The sequence below is a fragment of the Propithecus coquereli genome, unplaced genomic scaffold (assembly GCF_000956105.1).
Source record: "Propithecus coquereli isolate 6110/MARCELLA unplaced genomic scaffold, Pcoq_1.0 Scaffold112, whole genome shotgun sequence".
Lineage (NCBI taxonomy): Eukaryota > Metazoa > Chordata > Mammalia > Primates > Indriidae > Propithecus > Propithecus coquereli.
This window is the reverse complement of record NW_012135192.1, coordinates 3,142,453-3,162,018: the sequence shown is the minus strand read 5'-3', so window position 1 is coordinate 3,162,018 and position 19,566 is coordinate 3,142,453. Positions and strand designations below refer to the sequence as shown.

Sequence of the window (19,566 nt, the reverse complement as noted above, 5' to 3'; positions counted from 1 at the left end):
AAAGTCCTGCTGATGGTACTTTCTAAATATCTTTCATTGTCACACTCCCTATCTTTATTTCTTTGTCTTACCAAGCCTCCCTCTAATCCATTCTCTATGCTACCAGCTGAGAGCTTTCTAAATGTGAATTTCATCACTCATACCATTGTGATTGTATCTCTTGCTGAAAAGATAAAAGTCCTAAAGCATAACATTTAAAGTCCTTTGATGTGGCATCTGCCTGTCTCCCTAAGCCTCATTCCGTTGCTACTCCTCTTTTAGACATCTCTGGGCTATAGACATACTGAAATATTTCATTTTCTCAAATATTCCAGGCACCCATACATCATTGAGTCATTTCATTGATGGCTTCTGTCTGGACAGTTATCTTTCCTCCTTCACCTAGATTTGAGTTCAGTTTTATTTACTGACTTGGAAATGACAGACATTGAAATAAAAATTTCTGAATGAAATAGACTTTGAGACCACTCCAGGTGGGGCATGATGTACTCTGAGTAAGCACTGAATACAGACTGGAAAGAGTCAAGTATATAAAGACAGATTGGGGAAGAGGAAAAGGAATCAGCAGTGGAAGTCAGGGACTGTTCAGAGAACAAACAGGACAGATGAGGTAACATTTCAAGATACGATGGACAAGAGTATTAAGTGCAACAGGAAGGGCAAAACAAATAAGGCCAAAGAAAAAGCCACTAAGATTGACACTGACAATGATTAGAGGGTGGTTCCAGTAAGGTGTGGTGGTGAAGCCAGAATGTAAGGAATGGGCACCTGGTACATTGCTTGGAAGGCCTGCCTCTGATGCCACTAGGGGTATATATTTCTGATCACTTTTATATAAACAAGTCATGTTTAGTTACTAAAAATTGTATAACCTTATTTCCAGAGACGAAGTTTTGGCCTTGGGGTTATTTACAAGGTATCCTGTGATCCCTTTGCTGTAAGTCTCCTGTCCTCCTTTTATGAGGGTAGTACAGAGCACATTATTTTGGGAAAGCAAGAGTAACCCTACTTCACTTTCACAGCTATCAAAGCAACATTTCCTTTATTATAGTTTCTAACCATTCATAGTACTGCAAGTTCTCTGTGGTTGTGATTCACCAAGTTTTCAGCCCCTTTGTTATAATCACTGTCCCCCCTAATTAAAACCTATTATATGGTAGAGGAGCTTAGTACACAATGTTATGAACCCTAATGGTAGAATAAGATACTGTTCACCCTGTGCAAGGGCATTGACTTGCTTCCTATCTACATCAAGGCTCCAAACCTTTGAAACACTCAAGTGCAGCAGGGAGACTTATTTGATCACCTGTAACTATCTTTCTGAATGCTGCAACTTAGTAATCCTGTGGGTTCAAGACTTAACAATATATCACAGCTTCCAAAGTGAAAACATAATAGAAGTAAAACATAACTGTTTAATGCAAGATGGTCCATATCAAAAATAAAAGTATAAATAGGCTATAAACTAAAAGCAGAGTTGTCTTTTCCCAAGATACTGTTTGTTCCCATCTCACTGTAGTATGTTTTAACTTTGAGAGTATTTTTTCTGTTTCAGAAAGTTTCTTTAATGAAGTGGTATCAGCACTGTCCCAAAAGGTAAAATACTAATCTATTTTACATAATCTGAAAATTATTTCTGAGTTGTAGGGTATTAACTAATTCACTTGAATTCAATGGTAACTTTGCTGCACATTAGAAATAGCTGGGAAGCTTTGAATAATCCTGTTGCCCAGGTCATACACCATACCAATTAAATTACAACTTTTGGGAGAGGGAGTCAGGAATCATCTTATTTTTCTATTCTTTTTTTCAGTTAGCTTTCTCAGGTTAAAAATTTTAAAAGGTGATTTCATTGTGCAACAAAGTTTGAGAATTACTGCCTTACAGTTAAAACAAGGAAAGTGTTAGCATTTAGGGATATGTGCCAACTGAAGTGTTTCTAAAATGTTCAGTGGAAAAAGGTAATTGGAGGTTTGTCTGTTAAGTATTACAAATGGCCTTTTAAAAACTTACATACTTTATATTTTATAGATTGTAAATCCTTTTTCTTATATTTAAAATCTCTTTAATTAGGATGAGTCTTTAGAGTCTTATGAAACAGTAGTCCATGCTAATATGCCTGTCCCTTCAAAGAAATTACTTTGGAAAGCTATATACTAATGCTAATAATGCTACTGTTGTTCAAATTACTTTTGAATTGCTTCTTAGAGCAGAATCTAAATTTTAAAAATATTTAATAGAGCACATTACCTGTTGAAGATCTTAGTTTTAGAAATAGCCAAGTCATCTGAGGTTATTTAATAAGATGTGAATCAAGCCAGGTAATGCCACATTTGGTTCAAAATGAGATGTTGCTATAAAGTTCACACTGGTTTTCTTAAGAGCTTTATAAACATACAGAAGCAGTTCCAAAACTATCAAAAATATTTTGGGGCAGTTGGCAGCAGTAACTCAAATAGTTTTAAAGTTCAAATCAGAGTCTTAGGAAGCCTTAGAGACTATTCCCTTTTTTACAAATGAAGAACCTAAGGTTCAGGAAATTTTTGACTTACCAGTCAGTTCAGCTAGTCAGTGCAACTTATCCTCTGACTCCCAGTTTAGTTTTTGCCTCAGCCCTCACTCCCTCTCATCGAAAAGGGGCGGTGAGCAGGGAGGGAAATAACATTAGTTTCCAAGTAAGTCTATTCTATCATGTAATGATACTTTCCCACAAACTTAATTTTAAAATGTTGCAGAATTTTGCTGGGTGTTCTCTTTAGGTTTACCAGTCTATAGCAACCAGAATCAAATATCAGACGTACTCCCTGTCCAATCTTCCAGTACCTTTCTTGATTGGTATTTTGATTGGTATTTCTCAGTATTATACATATGGGACTCTAATCATATTTCCACATTCTTGTATGCAAGTTGTCTAGATCTTGAAGCCTGAATCTATTTAATGTGGCAAGATAATTTAACCAGTATTCTGCTTAAATTTCAGATGGTTTACATATTGTATGAATAAATGAAAGTCAACAAAAATAAATAGGTAAAAGAAGATTAGGCAAAGAAAAAAGGATGGCAAAAGAAGAAAGTTAATATACAGAATACATGCCATAAAGTGTTACACAATAATTAAAATTCAGCTATAAACTTTGGTTTTGAATGTCTTGGCAGTCAAAACAAAAAAGATGATCAGTTGAAATTCATACGGTCCAAGTTGTAACAGATGCTTACCAGCAGTGGAGCTTTTCCTAACATTCTTGTAAAGAGGAATGGCTTTGCTTTGCACATCTAATCGTACATGAATATTTTTTCAGGAAGTGAGTTTTCAAAAGATCCAGGGGCAGCAGGGCCTGGAGTTGTGGATATTAAACTGTTCTGTCACTCAAAGGCAGATATTTCTACTTTGCAAATCAAAATAGGATTGACAACCTCTCATGAAATTAAAGAACCTAATCACTAACCCACAACCTCATATCTTGCTTAAAAAGGAGGAACACTGGGGGGAAGGGAGAGAATAACCAATCTCTTGTCATTCTGTCAGCCCCTCTGCCTATTTTGGGCTTTAATTTCTACTAACACTATTGGTTCTGCCTTTTCAAATTGAAGCATTATTCTCTTTGGCTAAAAACAATTTGGAGTGAGTTGTTGTGAAATGAAGTATAGGACCCGTCCCGTTCATGTTTTGAACTTTAAGCATTATTATTCAGCAACTTAAATATATATGTGTTTTACAGACATATCACAAATCTGAGGTCAAGAAGACAGGTATAATGATATATTCTGTGGATGAGAAAACTGGGGGCCTAGAGATGAAGTGACCTGTTCAGGATCACACTGGTCACAGCTGAGTGTTCTCATCTATGGTCTGTGCCCTTTGACTTGTTGCTTTTTCACCTCCCCTTATTTTATAAGCCCACGCCCCAGGCCTTTGCCATTTTGGTGTTTAACCATTTTTCACTTAACAAAAATCTCTTGCTACTAGTATCCATCTACTCTAGATAAAAAGCCTGATTATGCCATGTTTTTATACATGTGATTTAAAGAGTTCATCAGAGCTCTGTATGCAAGCCCATTCATTTTTTTGGATGGCTTTCCTTTAATAAAACTCAAATCAATTGTGATTATGAGCATGTTTTAATTTTATCTCTTTGTAAATTAAATCTTGGGACTCTTTCCTCAAATCTAAGGCACATATATAAAGCATATTTATTATTATATGCAACAGTCCCTTCATTTTAAATCTTGTATGTTTTAAAAAATGGTTCGAATACAGAATATTTGCATCAATTTCTTTAGTTTGAAACACTACTAGAGTAGCTGTTCTTATTGCTTCCTTTAAAAAAAAACAATCATCAAAGTATGAAAACAGTATCAAATATTCTACTTTTGGCAAAACTAGCCTTTATCAGAATAACTGAAATCGACTATATCAGCCACTCTATCTTCTCTTCTAATATTGTATGTCTACTACAAAAGTATGACTTATGTGTTTGACTATTTTTCCTTGAACAAATCTCTTGCTTCCCCACGATATCACTTTTCTCCCCATTTGTACTCACTGAAGGCCAAGGGAACATAGAGGTGGGGAAGAAGCAAGCACTTTGGAGTCAAGACAGACCTGGGTTTGAATCCTGGCTCAGCTATTAGCTGTCACTTTGCTCGAATTATTTGACCTTTTGAACCCCTATCTATAAATTAAGAGTAGTTTTAAGATCATACATAAAGCTCTTAGAGCCATAGGTAGGGGAACTCCAGTGTTAGTTTCCTTTTATTTATACACCATAATGCTTTATTTAAAGAAATGAGGCATTTATTACTACCACCCTGTAAGAGTGGAATCTACTGAAATGTGGCATGAAGCAAGCAAAAATCCATGCCCCCCTCACACCCTCTTCAACTCTGCACAGTTTACCTTCTTTTAAGACTGTTAATTCAGCAACAATAAAATATTAGATATAAAAGGAAAAGCAAAACCAAAAGGTACAGGGGGATGGAATAAGAGAAATTAATGCATCGAACATACTTAAAAATTTAGAGCTGTACTTAGTTCTGTAGAACAGATTTGTTATTTGCCATTTTGCCTTCAGGTTATTCTCATAGTCCCTAAGGCAAAACTGTCTACAAAGAAAGAATTATGGTAAAGTGAAAATATGAAATTCAACCCAACATGATTTATATATACTACTAAGAAACCTCATCTGTTTCAAAAGTGGTTCTAATAATGCAGAATATTTGGATGATCCATTTTTGGGGACTCCCACCTTGGTGCTGAGACACCACATAAGTAACAGCATAGGTGCCTGCCTTCAGCTTGCAGCTACAGGTCCACCTTTGTCCACTTTTAAAATGAAGGTTCTGTGTGTGAATGGATAGTGTGGGTTACCATGTAACAGCATTAAGAGATCAAATCTACTCCCAGATTCTTTTTGGACTAAAAAGACAAGATACTAAAAGCACTAGCTTTAAAAGACCATTTATTTAATAATCTTAAGTATTTACAACTCATGAATTAAAATGTTTATCAATTTATTACCAATAGGTTATATTGTCTGCAAGAAGCTTCACCTGTTATCTTTACCACTTGTTTTTCTGATAGAGAATTCCAGGTTACCTTTTTAACTTTTTACATTCTTTCTAGATGTTTTGAACCACAGTATCTGGCTGTTTTAGGAAATTTCAATGACAGCTCATTAACAGGCTTTCTAGGAAAATTTCCATCTGTGGAAAGAAGGTCCCACTGACTTTCTTAGCCACTGCCACATCACAGCTCCTAAATAACCTACTGTGAAAAGCACATTCCTATACAAATAATGATGACATTTAGTGACCTAAACATATACCAATATTATTCCAGTGGAAAAGCTTAAATACATAACAATGATTAAATAATGAAAACTAATAGATTAAATAACTGAAAATTAATTGGAATCTTTTCAGGAAAAACATGGAGACATAGCAAGGATTATTTATGAAGAATGTATCAAGGAGATCTGATATACTTAAGTAACAAAAACTCCAGGCTAAATATAAATAGTTCCTTTGTACACATTTTGTTAGACCCCAAATGAAAACATTTTAAAGCTTTAAGAAAATTACTATAAATTACTTTCTCTATAACTTGCATGGTTCTAAAATGTTCACAATGCTACAATTTATTTACTTAATTTTATGACAATATAAAAAAATAAATACTGCCATGCATATCTTGACATTAAAAAAAACCATTAAATAAATAACTTAAAATGCAGTCTAGAGAAATTGCTCCTACATAGGTACTGTTAATTAAGGAGGAGGACTCAAGCAAGTTTGAGTTCTTATAGCATTCTCAAACTGAAAAAGCTTCAAAATAAGCCAATTTAATGCCCTTAAATGATCAAAATGTAATGCTAAGGGAAAAGAAAACAATACAAGCCAAAACTGGAGTGCAGACACCTTTTTTGCTATAGGTTTTAATTGAAAAGATTTGCGAACTAACGGGATTCTTTCCCAAAGGCATGCTGGAGACATGGAAAGTGAAATGATAGAAACTTTCCGTGTCTCTATCCTTCCTCAGGCAACTTCTTATCCTATTTCAGTTTCCTGAAACATCCCTGGTTAAGACTCCTGTGATTAAAAAGACTAAGACAAGCATTTATAAAAGTCCATCAGGTTCCTCGTTAAAGCTGAAGTCACACACCAGAGACAGGTGGTCTGAAGGATAATTGAAGGATGGTAGCCGGTTGGGTCCGATCTGTTCTTCGGTTAGCAAATCAAGAGCTGACCTTACGCTTAGCGCATGTTTAGAATACCAGATGTAATCCAGGGTATGCCGGCACTCCCCTGAGGTCCGGATCTTCCAGGTGGTATATGGGGGCTCTGACTGCCCGTCAGCACTCAGCAGCTTGTAGGCGCTGTTCAGGTTGAGGCTGGAGGAAGCAAAGTGTTTGTAGACTTCCTCTGTTGGCTCTGCATTGAAGTCCCCACAAACAATAAGTGGAATCTTGGCGCCCTGGGTGATGTTTTGCAGGTTTTGGAGAAGGTCACAGCCTTGAGCTGATCGAAACCGCTCCCAGCCAGTGCGTGCTTTTAAGTGGGTGACAGCGATACAGAACTGTCGACCTGACTCCTTGCACTCTAGGGTCTGTGCAATGGCCACTTGATTGGTTTTCAATGTCATGGCCGTCAGCCTAATATTGGCACTGCTGACTAGCTTGAATCGATTTTGGAGAAAAAATAAGGCACAACCATCTGGTCCATTGTTGTGTTCTACATCTAAACAAGGTGACCAGGGCTTGGGGAAGAATGTGCCTTGATAGCCCAGTCTACTAAGGAGTGGTTGGAAGGTGTCAAAATAGTGGTCCACCTCTTGGAGGCACAATATATCTGGCTCGTAGGCTAGGATTTCTTCTAGGATGAGACATTTCCTTTCTTCCCATTTGAGTGCTTCAAGAGGGCATTGTACAAAGTTGTCTTTGCCTTCTCCAAGAGCTGAAAAGAAAAAGCTGGTCAGTTGTCAGCTACTACAGAGCCATGACTTCCACATACCTGGGAGTCTCTTTGGGCTTGATACCACTCAAGACCCTCAGAAGGCTTCCTCTGCTTCAGAGGCTCTGGGTGATTCTTCTCTGCCTAAACTGCATTAACCCATCCAAACTAAAAAACTTGTTACCATCTGGATGCAGCATGCAATTGATCTTCTTTTGCATTAAAACTATTTCATGTAACTATATTCCAGGATATAAGTAAGATCTTTGGTTTTAGCTTTAGTTGGGGAAATAGTGTTCACTGCAGTCCCAGGGATCTTAACTATGTCAAATGAAATAAATATATTTAACTCTAAATACTATAACATGAACTATAATAAAACCATGTGAACTGATATAAATAGACACTAACTCAAAATGAATGAGACCTATTTTAAATGGACAGCCTTTCCTACTTATGGATGAAAACCTGGAAAAGTAAAAGAATCAAAGATTTGTAAGTCAGGGAGTATTCCATTCTTTCCAGCAAAATCAAAATAAATCAGGGCTTTTTTCCTTAAAACTTCAACCACTACATAAAAGGCAATGCTACAGAAAGTTGATTGAAGCATCTGTTTTTTAATTTGGCAGACCCAGGAAATGGGTCCTTTCTACCATAACAAAGTAGTATTTTAATGAACAGAGAACTAAAGCAATACCTTTTTGGCCTCAAGTTACACAGATGAGTTTGGATAAGAATATGGTGAATACCTAGATTCAGTATCTCCCACAAACAGCTGCCATTCCCTGCAGAAAGTTCCAGGTTACTTACTCAGTTTCTTCCCTGCAAATGCTATCTTAGTGCTATGGACAGAAAGCTGGAGGCAACAGAAAGGTTAAAGCTGTTCCACTGAATTGCCTAATAAAAAACACAATCCTTTAAATTTGGATCTGCGGGGAAGTAGACATTGTTCTTGGATAGCCCACAAACAGAAGGTAAAGAACTAATCTTGAGTTGCTGGCTTTATTAGTGAAAACTAAATGCCTCCCTTTCCCAACCGCCCCTTCTGGGAATTCCTCATGCTGCTCTAGTCACCCCATCCTTCCACACCCCCATCTACTCACACCTCTTCCCTCCACATAAGACACCAGTCAGTGCACTGGACATGTGCAGAAGCAGAAAGGAAGTCACAGCAAATACAACTGCTCAGGCACAAAAGCATCAGGCATACCTTGGGCGAGGATATTCCATTGCATGACCCTAATAGGTGGGTGTCTACTGGGGCAATCTGTCCTCAGATCCACAAAATCCCTCTGGAAACGGGGAGGTCGAGTATGCAGGACAGCCCTGCATTCCTCAAGAAGTTCTTTAGGATCAATGGGCTCCAGGTGTTCTGGGTCAGGTGACACCAAATACTCTGGGTGCTGGGAGGCACTGCTGCTGTTCAGTGTCTTGGCGAGAGCACTATAGAGTCTGCTTGTACCGTTTCCCATGGAACACGCTACAGAAAAGGAAAGCACAATTAATACACACAGCTCAATTGCAAGGTAAAGCATTTGCTGTCCATAGAAACCAGGAGCTCAATTTAGGGCAATACTGCCAAATGCTTGTATAAAGCCATTTCCATAGAGGTAGATTAAAGGAGTTTCCAGGTTCTAGCTTTCTAGTAGGACAGGTAATTTAACTACTACTGTTAAAACTAATGTCAGATTAACAAAGACAACTACTTCTTATAAAGGAGAAATACCTTGAACTTGATGGTCTCTTTTAACCTAGGATTTGTCTTTCTAATTTATAAACCCAGTCTTACAAAAGCATAGCTTAAAAAATCCACATTCCTTTTTCTAAAAAGAACTCAAAGACTAGTTTGTAAATATTAGAAATGTCAGAAAGCCCACATTAATCCTGGGGAATAGATTAGGTCTTAGCAAGCTGCCCCCTAGCAGTCTCATCTGTACAGATCCCTCTGTTATGGAAAGTAATGGCTGGATTAAATCTATATCCCATTTCTCTTAGATGTTAAATGTAAATCAGGGCTTGGGCTTTTGGTAGAACTCTGAACATCACTGAATAGTATAGTCTGTTATCCAATATCAATTGCTGGCTTTTTAAAAATCCAGAATACCACCTTCTCATGATTTGTCCACATTTTCTGGGATCCTGGAAAGAGAAAGAATGGAAAAATGCAGGAAGCACCAATTACAGTGTCTTCATGAGCATTTTTTTAGTGCTTTGCTTTTTATCTTAACAGATTTTAATTCATTAAGGAGAACAGAGGGCAATCTTCAACTAATTAGCATGAGAGAAGTTGTATCCGTCAGTTCACTGGAAAGCAGTTGATTGCTCTTCTAGAGGTCAGCTGTGTTTTCTCTTCATTATAATATAAATCAGGGGCGAGTTTTACTTGCAGTAACATCAAAGGTTCTGTGCATGATGAATCCTGGTACCAATCAATCTGGATTTCCTTACCCTATCTATATCCTTGCCCTCTCTTGAAAGACACAAAGTTTTCTTTATAAAATATAAACATGTTATAAATGAAATATTTTATAAAGTTTTCTTTATAAAATTTGCAGCCTCACCGAACACATCTCAAATCAGCAGTCAATCAAATTCACTGTGGCAGGTCACAAAGCAAATTCAAATATTCACAACTAAATGTCTTTGAATGCCAAGGTCTATGAGCATGAAAGCATACCTCAACTCAAGGTAGTTTTTTGTGCCCAGTAAGAAAACTAGATGAAGGCAAAGAAACACATACTGGTTTTCCCAACACTCAGGTGTGTGTGCATCTGCAAGCGTGTTCACCCACAAACACACATACACAACTGCTTCCAGGTGTTTGATTTCAATATTTTAACTGATCCGCCTGCTTATCTGAGTACATGGGCCCAAAGGAAGAAACTGGCTTCTTGGCTGGCAGCGCAACTTTGAAAGTCTTTCTTCTGGTACTTCCAGTTTTTTTACAAGACAGTTAAAAGTCCTAGTGATTCCCAAGTGTGGTTCTCTTGATCAGCAGTGTCACTATCACCTGGGATCATGATCCTCAGCTGTGCGCCAACGTGTCCCAAGGCACCACAGCATGCTCGCAGGGGCACTACGGTATATTTTAAATTTGAAATAAACAGTGATATTTGACACCATCAAACTCCAGGCAAACTGCTCTATATTCTTTCTGATGACATTGTATCTTTGCCAACCTGAGTTTTGGGGTGATTATTATGATAAAAACCAAGTACCACGCAAAAAATGGGCATGGAAAAAGGTGATAGTGACCAATAGGAGTCCAGTGTTTGAGGAGTATGTGAAGTCAGAAAAACAATCCTGAACCACACTTCTGTCTAAAAATTTTAGAAAACTCAATTTCGCATAAAGAGAATAAAGAAGAGAACATCACTGAGACAGTGAAAGCATGCCAGAAGACATGCCCAGAACGCAAATCAGACTGTACCCTATTGCAAAGTGAGCTCGAAGTCATTAAGAAAATGATAGAAGACATGAAAGAATAACCTAAATCAGAATTAGGAAATTCAGAAATGAGGCACCAAAAAATTAGTAATAAAAAATAAATGAAGTAAAAAAGGATGTGAGAAAAGGTGGTAGATACTGAAAATAGGTAAAGATCCAAAATATGGGTAATAGTGTTAGGTAGATAATGAGGGATTCCAGGTCTCCTAGGGACGAAGGTGGGCGCCTGTCCTGGCACTGCCCCACCTTAATCCTGTCCCCAGTGACTGCCATACCTGGAGGAGGAGGGAATACCCTATGAATCTGCCAATCCGAACTTAGCTCGCCAACTGGAAAGAATCCAGAGGACTCTCTAGCCCCTGGGGCCAAGCAGCATCGGTACCATCGAGTCTGGAAAGTGACCTGGAACAGCCAGCTTTCAGAGAGGCTCAGGGAGATCTGCATGCATAGTAAGACTCGGGTCATGTAACTCCCAACTGTCTAATGAAGTAGTTAGTTCCCTGGTGATGTCTAAGCCACGAGGGAGGCCCCAATCTGGGCACTATAAAACAAGACCCAGACCATAACCAAGCCCCCTTTTTTTTGCCCTCTCTCTTTTGCTCCGACAGTGGGTCTGGTCGTCGTCTGTGTCTTGCTCTGTAAACCTGTACCTTGTTCTTGCTCTATAATCCTATCTTTCCTTAGTAAACTTCATTTTTGTGCTTGCCTTACTCTGGTGCATCTGGTCATTTTTCGGCCATGAGCCACAAGAACTGAGAACACAGAACCAACATTTCAGACTGAAACCCGACAATAACTTACAGATGAAGACCAATGCAAGAGAACAACAGAAATCAAGAAAACGTTTAAAAACAATGATAATTGAAAACTAGATACTGAAAAAACACTTGGCATACCTGAGAACATCAACCCAGAATGACCAACACCAAGTGGACTGTAAAGAAAAAAAAATCCCTTGGGCCTCTAGGCAAAAATAGCAAGTAACTTACAAGGAAAATAAAATATGACTATTATCAGACTTCAACTGCAATGTTTTATGCCAGAAGAAAATGAAGTCACATTTTAAAAATACGTAAGGAAAGAAAATGTGAGCCAAGGATTTTATTATTTTATTTTTTTTAGAGATAAGGTCTCACTCTGTCGCCCAGGCTGGATGGAGTGCAGTGGCACAATAATAGCTGACAGCAACCTCAAACTCCGGGGCAAGTGATCCTCCTGCCTCAGCCTCCAAGTAGCTGGGACTACAGGTGTGCACCACCACACCTGGCTAACAAGGATTTTATATCCAGCAAAACTGGAATATTGTCTCCGTGAGTCCTTCTTGAGGAATCTACTAGAGCAAGGATTGGCAAACTGTAGTCAGAGATATTTTTGTACAGCTCTCAAGCTAAGAATGGTTTTTACATTTTTAAAGCGTTGTTACACACACACACACACAAATGTGTGACAGGACTGTTTCTGCCCACAAAGCCTAAATATTTACTATCTAGCCCCTTTCAGAAAAACTTTGCCATCCCTGGAATTAGAGAACAAACTTTAGACCAAAATGACCAGAGAGACGTTGGTATAAGAACTGGTGGTGAGCATTAAACATACAGCTACTTAGAAAGTCAGATATGAATGAGGCTTAAGGGAAGAGTACAACATGTAATGACTATATGATCCAACAATGAACACATGAAGATTTAGTACACCAAAACAAGGGAATACTCTGGATAAGGAAAGCATAGTCAATTAAAAAATTTTAAACTTTTTCTTAGTGATCATAATCAATAGTGGTAATACTGGTATTCCTATTCTGAGACTGTTGTGTGTATGTGAGATGAAGCAAATGGTATATTCTAATTCCATCATTCCCTCTTGGTTTATTTTGGAGGCGGTCTAGTTTTAGAAATGCATTTCATAGGCTATTAGCTACAATTCTTGAGGAAAATATTCTTGTTAAAGCCAGCTCATTTTGAATCAATTATAGATTATTAAATCTGATCATCACCTTATTTGTGATTTAGCCTCTGAAATACTTTTGTGGTTTTCAAAAATTAAATCTATCTCCAAAGACAAAGCTTTTGCGACGTAGCAAAATGATGAAGGATATATGTTAGTATGGCCAAATACTAAGCCCACAAAAGACCGGTGCCAGTCCCGGTTACATGACTATTTAACTGTGCCACAACTCTCTAGACCTGTTTACAGGTCTTTAAAATGAGGGCTTGTTAAGTGATCATAATTTCTTCAAGATCGATTGGAAAATGCATCTAGGTTAGAACAGGTGGAAACTTCAAATCTACATTCATATGTTCTTCATATAACATCTCTATTGTCTGCACTGGAGACATATTTTCTCTGCTAAGAACAACTGGATGTTTCATTCATTCAGAATGACTTACTCCCCTTGTATTTGAAATCCAGAATGGACAATTTCTGTCAGGTGTGACATTGCTCAGGCGTGAAATAATGCACTTAAATTTTCCTTTAAAGAAAGTTTTACTAGCACAGACCTTTTGCCCTTGTTTCAGTGTAGATTAATTCACCTGAGAAAAATATCATTAGGCTAAATTTTGAATAGGAGACTAGGTAGAGGGGAATTGTTTAGTCTGGTCTCTGCCCCCTTAGACCTTACAGAATACCCTAGGATGGTCCCAAGATTGAATGATGCAAAACTGAATGCCAGAGTATTTGATAACAACACGACTAGGACAAGGCTTCTAACACTAAAGCTCCTGGGAAACTGACTAATGAATGAGAGTGTTGCACAACGAGCAGTTAGGACAGAGAGACACAGATGGTCCTGAAAGACATTTCCACTCACTCACCCTCTTTCTGGACAATTTACTGAGGGCCTCCTACGTGGCAGGCTCTGTCCTCATTGTACACTCTGCAATTTAACCACCTTCTTTGCAGTTTACTCTCTCAGGCAGCGGGACCATCCCTGGCAAAGCTCTAATCTTCTTAATTTAATCTAATCCCATAGTTCTTGGGGATAATTTCTCTGCATAAGTATGTTAGTTAACTTTACATTCTTATTTCCCTATTCTCTTGAGTTTTGGGAAGGGCACCTCATACCAATAAATTATGTGCTGATCTTTTCTCTCAAAAAAGTTAGTGAGTATTTGGGGAAATAATAATATGCATGGATTAACAGGAGAAAAACTGAGTGCTAACTATGCAGAATGGCTAGGGTATAAGGGTAAAAACAATCAGGATAGATAAGACTAACTGGAAAAAAAAAGTCTTCAAAGAAATAGTATCTAGATATGGAGCTCTGATTGGTGGCTACAGCACTTGGTCCATCACAGGTAGCCACCCCTCATCCCCTGCCTCGCTCTTTCAAACACACACACACACACACACACACACACACACACACACACACACACAAATGGTCCCTCACTCTTTTTTCCCCTCAAATGTTTGAGTGCCCACTGTATACCAGACACTACCCCAGCCTCACAGAGATGTATCAGTGAACAAAACAGACTAAAACCTCTGCTCATGAGCTTATGTTCTAGTGGGGAGAGACAAACAGGCTCTTGTGTGTCTGTATACACACGTATGTGAGGGCATGTAGTTTGCCATATGGAAAAAAGTGCTATATAGAAAAATAAAAGAGAAAGGTGGAATAAGGAACGGTTGAGTGCTATTATATTACATATGTGAACTCAAGGAGGCCTCACCAAAAGATGGAATCCGAGCAGAGAGCTGAAAGTGATAAGGAAACAAGCCTTATGGAGAACTGACAGAACACGGAGGGCAGAGGGAATAGCAAGTGTAAAAGCCCTGAGGGAGGAATATGCTTGGCAAGTTTGACCAGCAGTCAGGGGTTTAGTGCGGCTTGAACAGAGTCAGTAGAAGGAGATAAGATCAGTGACCTAGAGGGGACAGGAAGCAGATGTGTAGAGCCTAACAGGGCAGTTTAAAGGCTTTGCTCTTAATCTGAGATGGGAAGCAACTGGAGAATTCTAAGCAGGAGAAAAATCTGATTTACACTTTAAAATATCTCACTGAAGGATGTATTAATAATATATGACACTGTAGGAAAGGGGCAGAAGTAAGAAAACCCAACAGAGGGCAATTATAATAATCTGGGCAAAAGACAGTGGTGGCTTGGACTAGGGTAGTAGCAGGGAAAGTGATTTGATTTTGAATAAGTCTAAAGTTGGACCAAGATTTGATGACTTGGATGTGGTTTGTGACAGAAAAAGTAGTCAAAAAGGTCGCCAATGTTTCTGGCTGAGCATTTAGAAGGATGAAGTTGCCAACAACAGTGGTTAGGAAGACTTGATGGGGTCTGTAGAAAATGGAGTTGGGCAATTAGTATGAAGCTCAGGAGGGAGGTGCAAACTGGAAACAAACATCTGGGAGATATTAGTGTACAGATGACACTGAACTGAGTTTATTGTAGGAAGAAAGGAGGTAAGGATTAAGATCTGCAAAATCTGCAAAGGCAACATGAGATGATATGGCCAGAGAAGGAAGAGAGAAATAAGGAGAGTTCGATCTTCCTGTAAACAAGAAAGGAAAGAGTTTCATCCAGGAGGGAGTTACCCCTGCGTAGAACGCTACTGATAGTTCAAGGAAAATGAAGACTGAGAATACATCCGGATTTACGATATGGGAAACTTTGGTGACTTTAACAGTAGCAATTTCTGATTTTTGGTGGACTTGTGAGAATAGGAAATAAGACAGAATAGAGAAGTATTCTGAGGAATTTTTTCCCGCAAAAAGGAGAGAAACAGAATAGTGGCAATAGAATTTTTTTAAGATGGTAGCTATTAATACACTATGTTTGTTTGCTAATGGGGGTGATATAGAAGGAAAAACCAATGAGACTTCTGGCATGATGGCATGAAGAAGCTTATAGATTCTCTCCCCAAAACAGAACGATAAACTTGGACAAAACTATCAAAACCAATCAATTCAGTGCTCTGGATATCAACCGAAGGCATACAACAAACCGAGAAGCTTTTATTCATTAAAACTACTGAACTTCAGGTAAAAACAGTGCCAGTCTGTGACATTCTTGCCCAGGGCTGCTCCCACCTCCTCCACCCCAGCTCTATGGGAGTAGTTCAACCAGGGCCGCCAAGCCATTGAGTTACAGTCACGCCTCCTTTAACGACGGGGATCCTCCCGTCAGAGAAATGCATCCTTAGGCGATTTCGTGGTTGTGCGTCGTGTCAACATGATAGAGGGTACTCACACGAACCTAGATGGTGCAGCCTAATACACACCTAGGCTACAAGCATGTTCCTGTATGGAATACTGTAGGCAACTGTAGCATAATGGTAACTATCTGTGCACATAAACATGTCTAAACATAAAAAAAGGTACAGGAAAAACATGGTATAAAAGACAAAAAATAGTACACCTGTGTAGGGCACTTAACATGAATGAAGCTTGCAGGCCTGCAAGTTGCTCTGGGTGAGTCAATGAATGAGCGGGTGAGTGGGGAGTGAATGTGAAGGCCGAGGACATTACCATACACTACTGTAGACTTCGTAAACACTGTACACTCGGGTTACACTAAATTTGTAAAAAATAATTTCTTTCTTTAATAATAAATTAAATTTAGGTTAATGTAACGTTTTCACTTTATAAACTTTAATTTTTTAACACTTTTTAACTCTTTGTAATAATACTTAGCTTAAAACAAACACAGTGTATATTTTCTTTCCTTATATCCTTATTCTTTTTTTTTTTAAAAAGATGCAGTCTAGCTCTGTTGCCCAGGCTGGAGCATACTGGCATGATCATAGCTCAGTGCAGCCTTGAACTCCTGGGCTCAAGTGATCCTTCCACCTCGGTCTCCAGAGTAGCTGGGACTTAGGCGTGCACCACCATGCCCGATTAATTCTTTTATTTTTTTTTTAGAGATGGGGTCTCACTATGTTGTCCAGGCTGGTCTCGAACTCCTGGCCTCCAGCAATCCTCCTGCCTTGGCCTTGCAAAGTGCTGGGACTATAGGCACGAGCGACCTTGTTCAGCCTATATTCTTACTCTATACACTTTTTTCTATTCTTAAAATTTTTAATTTTTTCTACTTTTTAAACTTTTTTGTTAAAAATGAATACACAAACACATACATTAGCCTAGGTCTACACAGGGTGAGGATCATCAATATCACTGGAAGATCTTCAGGGGCAATAACATGCACGGAGCTGTCATCTCCTATGATAACAATGCCTTCTTCTGGATACCTCCTGAAGGGCCTGCCTGAGGCTGTTTTACAGTTAACTTTATTTTTAATAAGTAGAAGGAGTATACTCTAAAATAATGATAAAAAGTAGAGTACAGAAAATATATAAACCAGTAACATAGTTATTATTATTATATACTGTTCATAATTGTATGTGCTATACTTTTATATGAGTGGCTGCTAAGTAGGTGTGTTTACACCAGCATCACCGCAAACCCATGAGTAGTGAGTAATGCGTTGCGCTATGACATCATGATGGCAGAAAAAAGGAGCTATGATCTAAGTAACTTTGGAAAATGGTGTCTTAATGGCCAACTATGGCAGAAGACAAAAGGAACTGTACATAAACACCATACTCCAGATGGCAAAGTTGTTTCTCAGGGGGGTAAGTGTTAACAATTCTGAAACTGCTTAACCTATATATCGGGGTTGAACAAATAAGTAAATGGGTGATGGATGGTGGGAGCCAGGTTTCTCACTGACAAAGAGGGAAGTTACATAAAGGAGGAAAAGCAAGAATAAATCATGTGGTGCACATGGTGCTGGAGTCAGAGACATCAGTATGAATTCATCTTTACCTTACTATAGATATCAAGGTATAGATACAACAATAATTATAAGGGGGTGTGTGTATGGCTTTATATATATACATATACTTCCATTTCCTGAGAGGGCCAAGAAGCAATGGCACCCCAGTAGCAACAAGCACATCCAGTATGCAGACCTTGGTTTCTAATACCATTCTCAAAAACAAACAAAATAAAGGAATCAGCTCCTTGGAGAAATGGCTGAGGCAGGGAAAATAAAGACGAGGCTGGGAGAAGGAGCCAACCTGAACGAGCTCTCAATGATCAAAGCTGTGGCAACTGGAGCAACAAAACAATGCGACATCAGATCATAACCCAAAGCGTGAAATTATTAATAGTATCTACTGAGCCCACAATCAAGTAAATAAGTGACTGAATAAATGGAAGAGTGGGTGAGGAAGAGACGAATCTTCTGTGTGTAGACATAGCGTATTAGGGGGAGGGGGAAGAGTGGAGAATCCTGGCAAATACCACTTTGACCAGATGATCAAAGTTAATGTCAAGTGATTAAGTCAAGCTAGCATGCGCACCGCGATGCGACGAGGTCACTTTACCCCTGTGGACTTCCTCCCCACAACCCATAACCCCAGTCTAGCCATGGGAAAGTCATCAGAGAACCCCAGTTGAGAGACATTTCCACAAAATACCTGACCAGTATTCTTCAAAACTGCCCAAGTCTTGAAAACCAAGGAAAGACTGAGGAACTGTCACAGGCCAGAGGAGCCTAAGGAGACATGAGGTCTAAATGCAACGTGGTATCCTGCACTGGGTCCTGGAGCAGAAAAAGGACGTTAGCGGAAAAACCAGTGAAATCCGGATCAAGTCTATAGTTTTGCTAACAGTAATGCACCTGTGTCGTTTTCCTAGATTTGACCAACGTACTTTGGTAATTTAAGATGTTAACATTAGGGAAAAGTGAGTAAGGGGTATACAGGTACTCTCTGTACTAGTTCTATAATTTTCCTGTAAATCTAAGATTATTTCAATATAAAAAGTTTAGGAGAATGGATCTGAAAGTTTGAAGTTTGGAGTTTGGAGAATGGATCTGACCTTAATGTAAGAGATCAAATTATACTTCTAGAAAAAACATAGGAGAAAATCTTTGTGAATTTAAGTTAGGAAAAAAGTTCTTAAACATAGCACCAAAAGTATAAGTCATAAAAGAAAGAACTGAGAAATTGAATTTCATTAAAATTACAATATTTTACTCTTAAAAAGACACCATTAAGAAAGTGAGAAGACAAGCCACCAATTGGGAGAAAGTATTTGCAAATCATTTATCTTATGAAGGACTTTTGCCAGCAAATACACACACACACATATATATATACATAAATAAAACTCAATAATAAGACAATTTAGTTTTTAAAAAAGAGCAAAAGACTTGAAAAGCTATTTCACCAAAGAAGACACAGAATAGCTAAATAAGCACATGAAAAGATGTTCACTATCATTAGTCATTAACGAAATGCAAAGTAAAACTATAAGGAAATACCACTATGTACCTACTAAAATGGTTATAATCAAAGACAGATCATACCAAGTGTATGTGAAGATATGGAGTAACTAGAACTCTTATATGCCACTTGGAATGTGAAATGGTATAGCCATTTTGAAAATAGTTTGGCATTATTTTTAAAAGTTAAACGTAAATTTGGCACATGATGCATTAGCTAATCATTTAGTTTGCCATCTAATTGTACTTTTTTCATGCTACAAACGTGTATTTTATGTCTTTACATGTCCAGGGTGATTGTGAAGATAAAAATAAAGGCATGAGGTCGGGCATGGTGGCTCATGCCTGTAATCCCAGCACTTTGGGAGGCCCAGGTGGGAGGATCACTTGAGGCCAGGAGTTCAAGACAAGGCGGGGCAAAAGAGTGAGCT

General features: G+C 38.4%; 1 protein-coding gene across 1 annotated transcript in view; it reads right to left on the bottom strand.

Moving 5' to 3' along the window:
• Nucleotides 1-6,196: 6,196 nt before the first annotated feature.
• CCRN4L (CCR4 carbon catabolite repression 4-like (S. cerevisiae)) overlaps nucleotides 6,197-19,566 on the bottom strand; it is a 32,191-nt gene continuing 18,821 nt past the window's right edge. The window contains exons 2-3 of the mRNA XM_012654861.1: nucleotides 8,660-8,929; nucleotides 6,197-7,452 (exon numbers count right to left, since the gene is read on the bottom strand). Coding sequence (XP_012510315.1) covers nucleotides 6,617-7,452; nucleotides 8,660-8,929 — 1,106 coding nt within the window. The 3' untranslated portion in view covers nucleotides 6,197-6,616. The remainder of the gene's footprint in view (nucleotides 7,453-8,659; nucleotides 8,930-19,566) is intronic.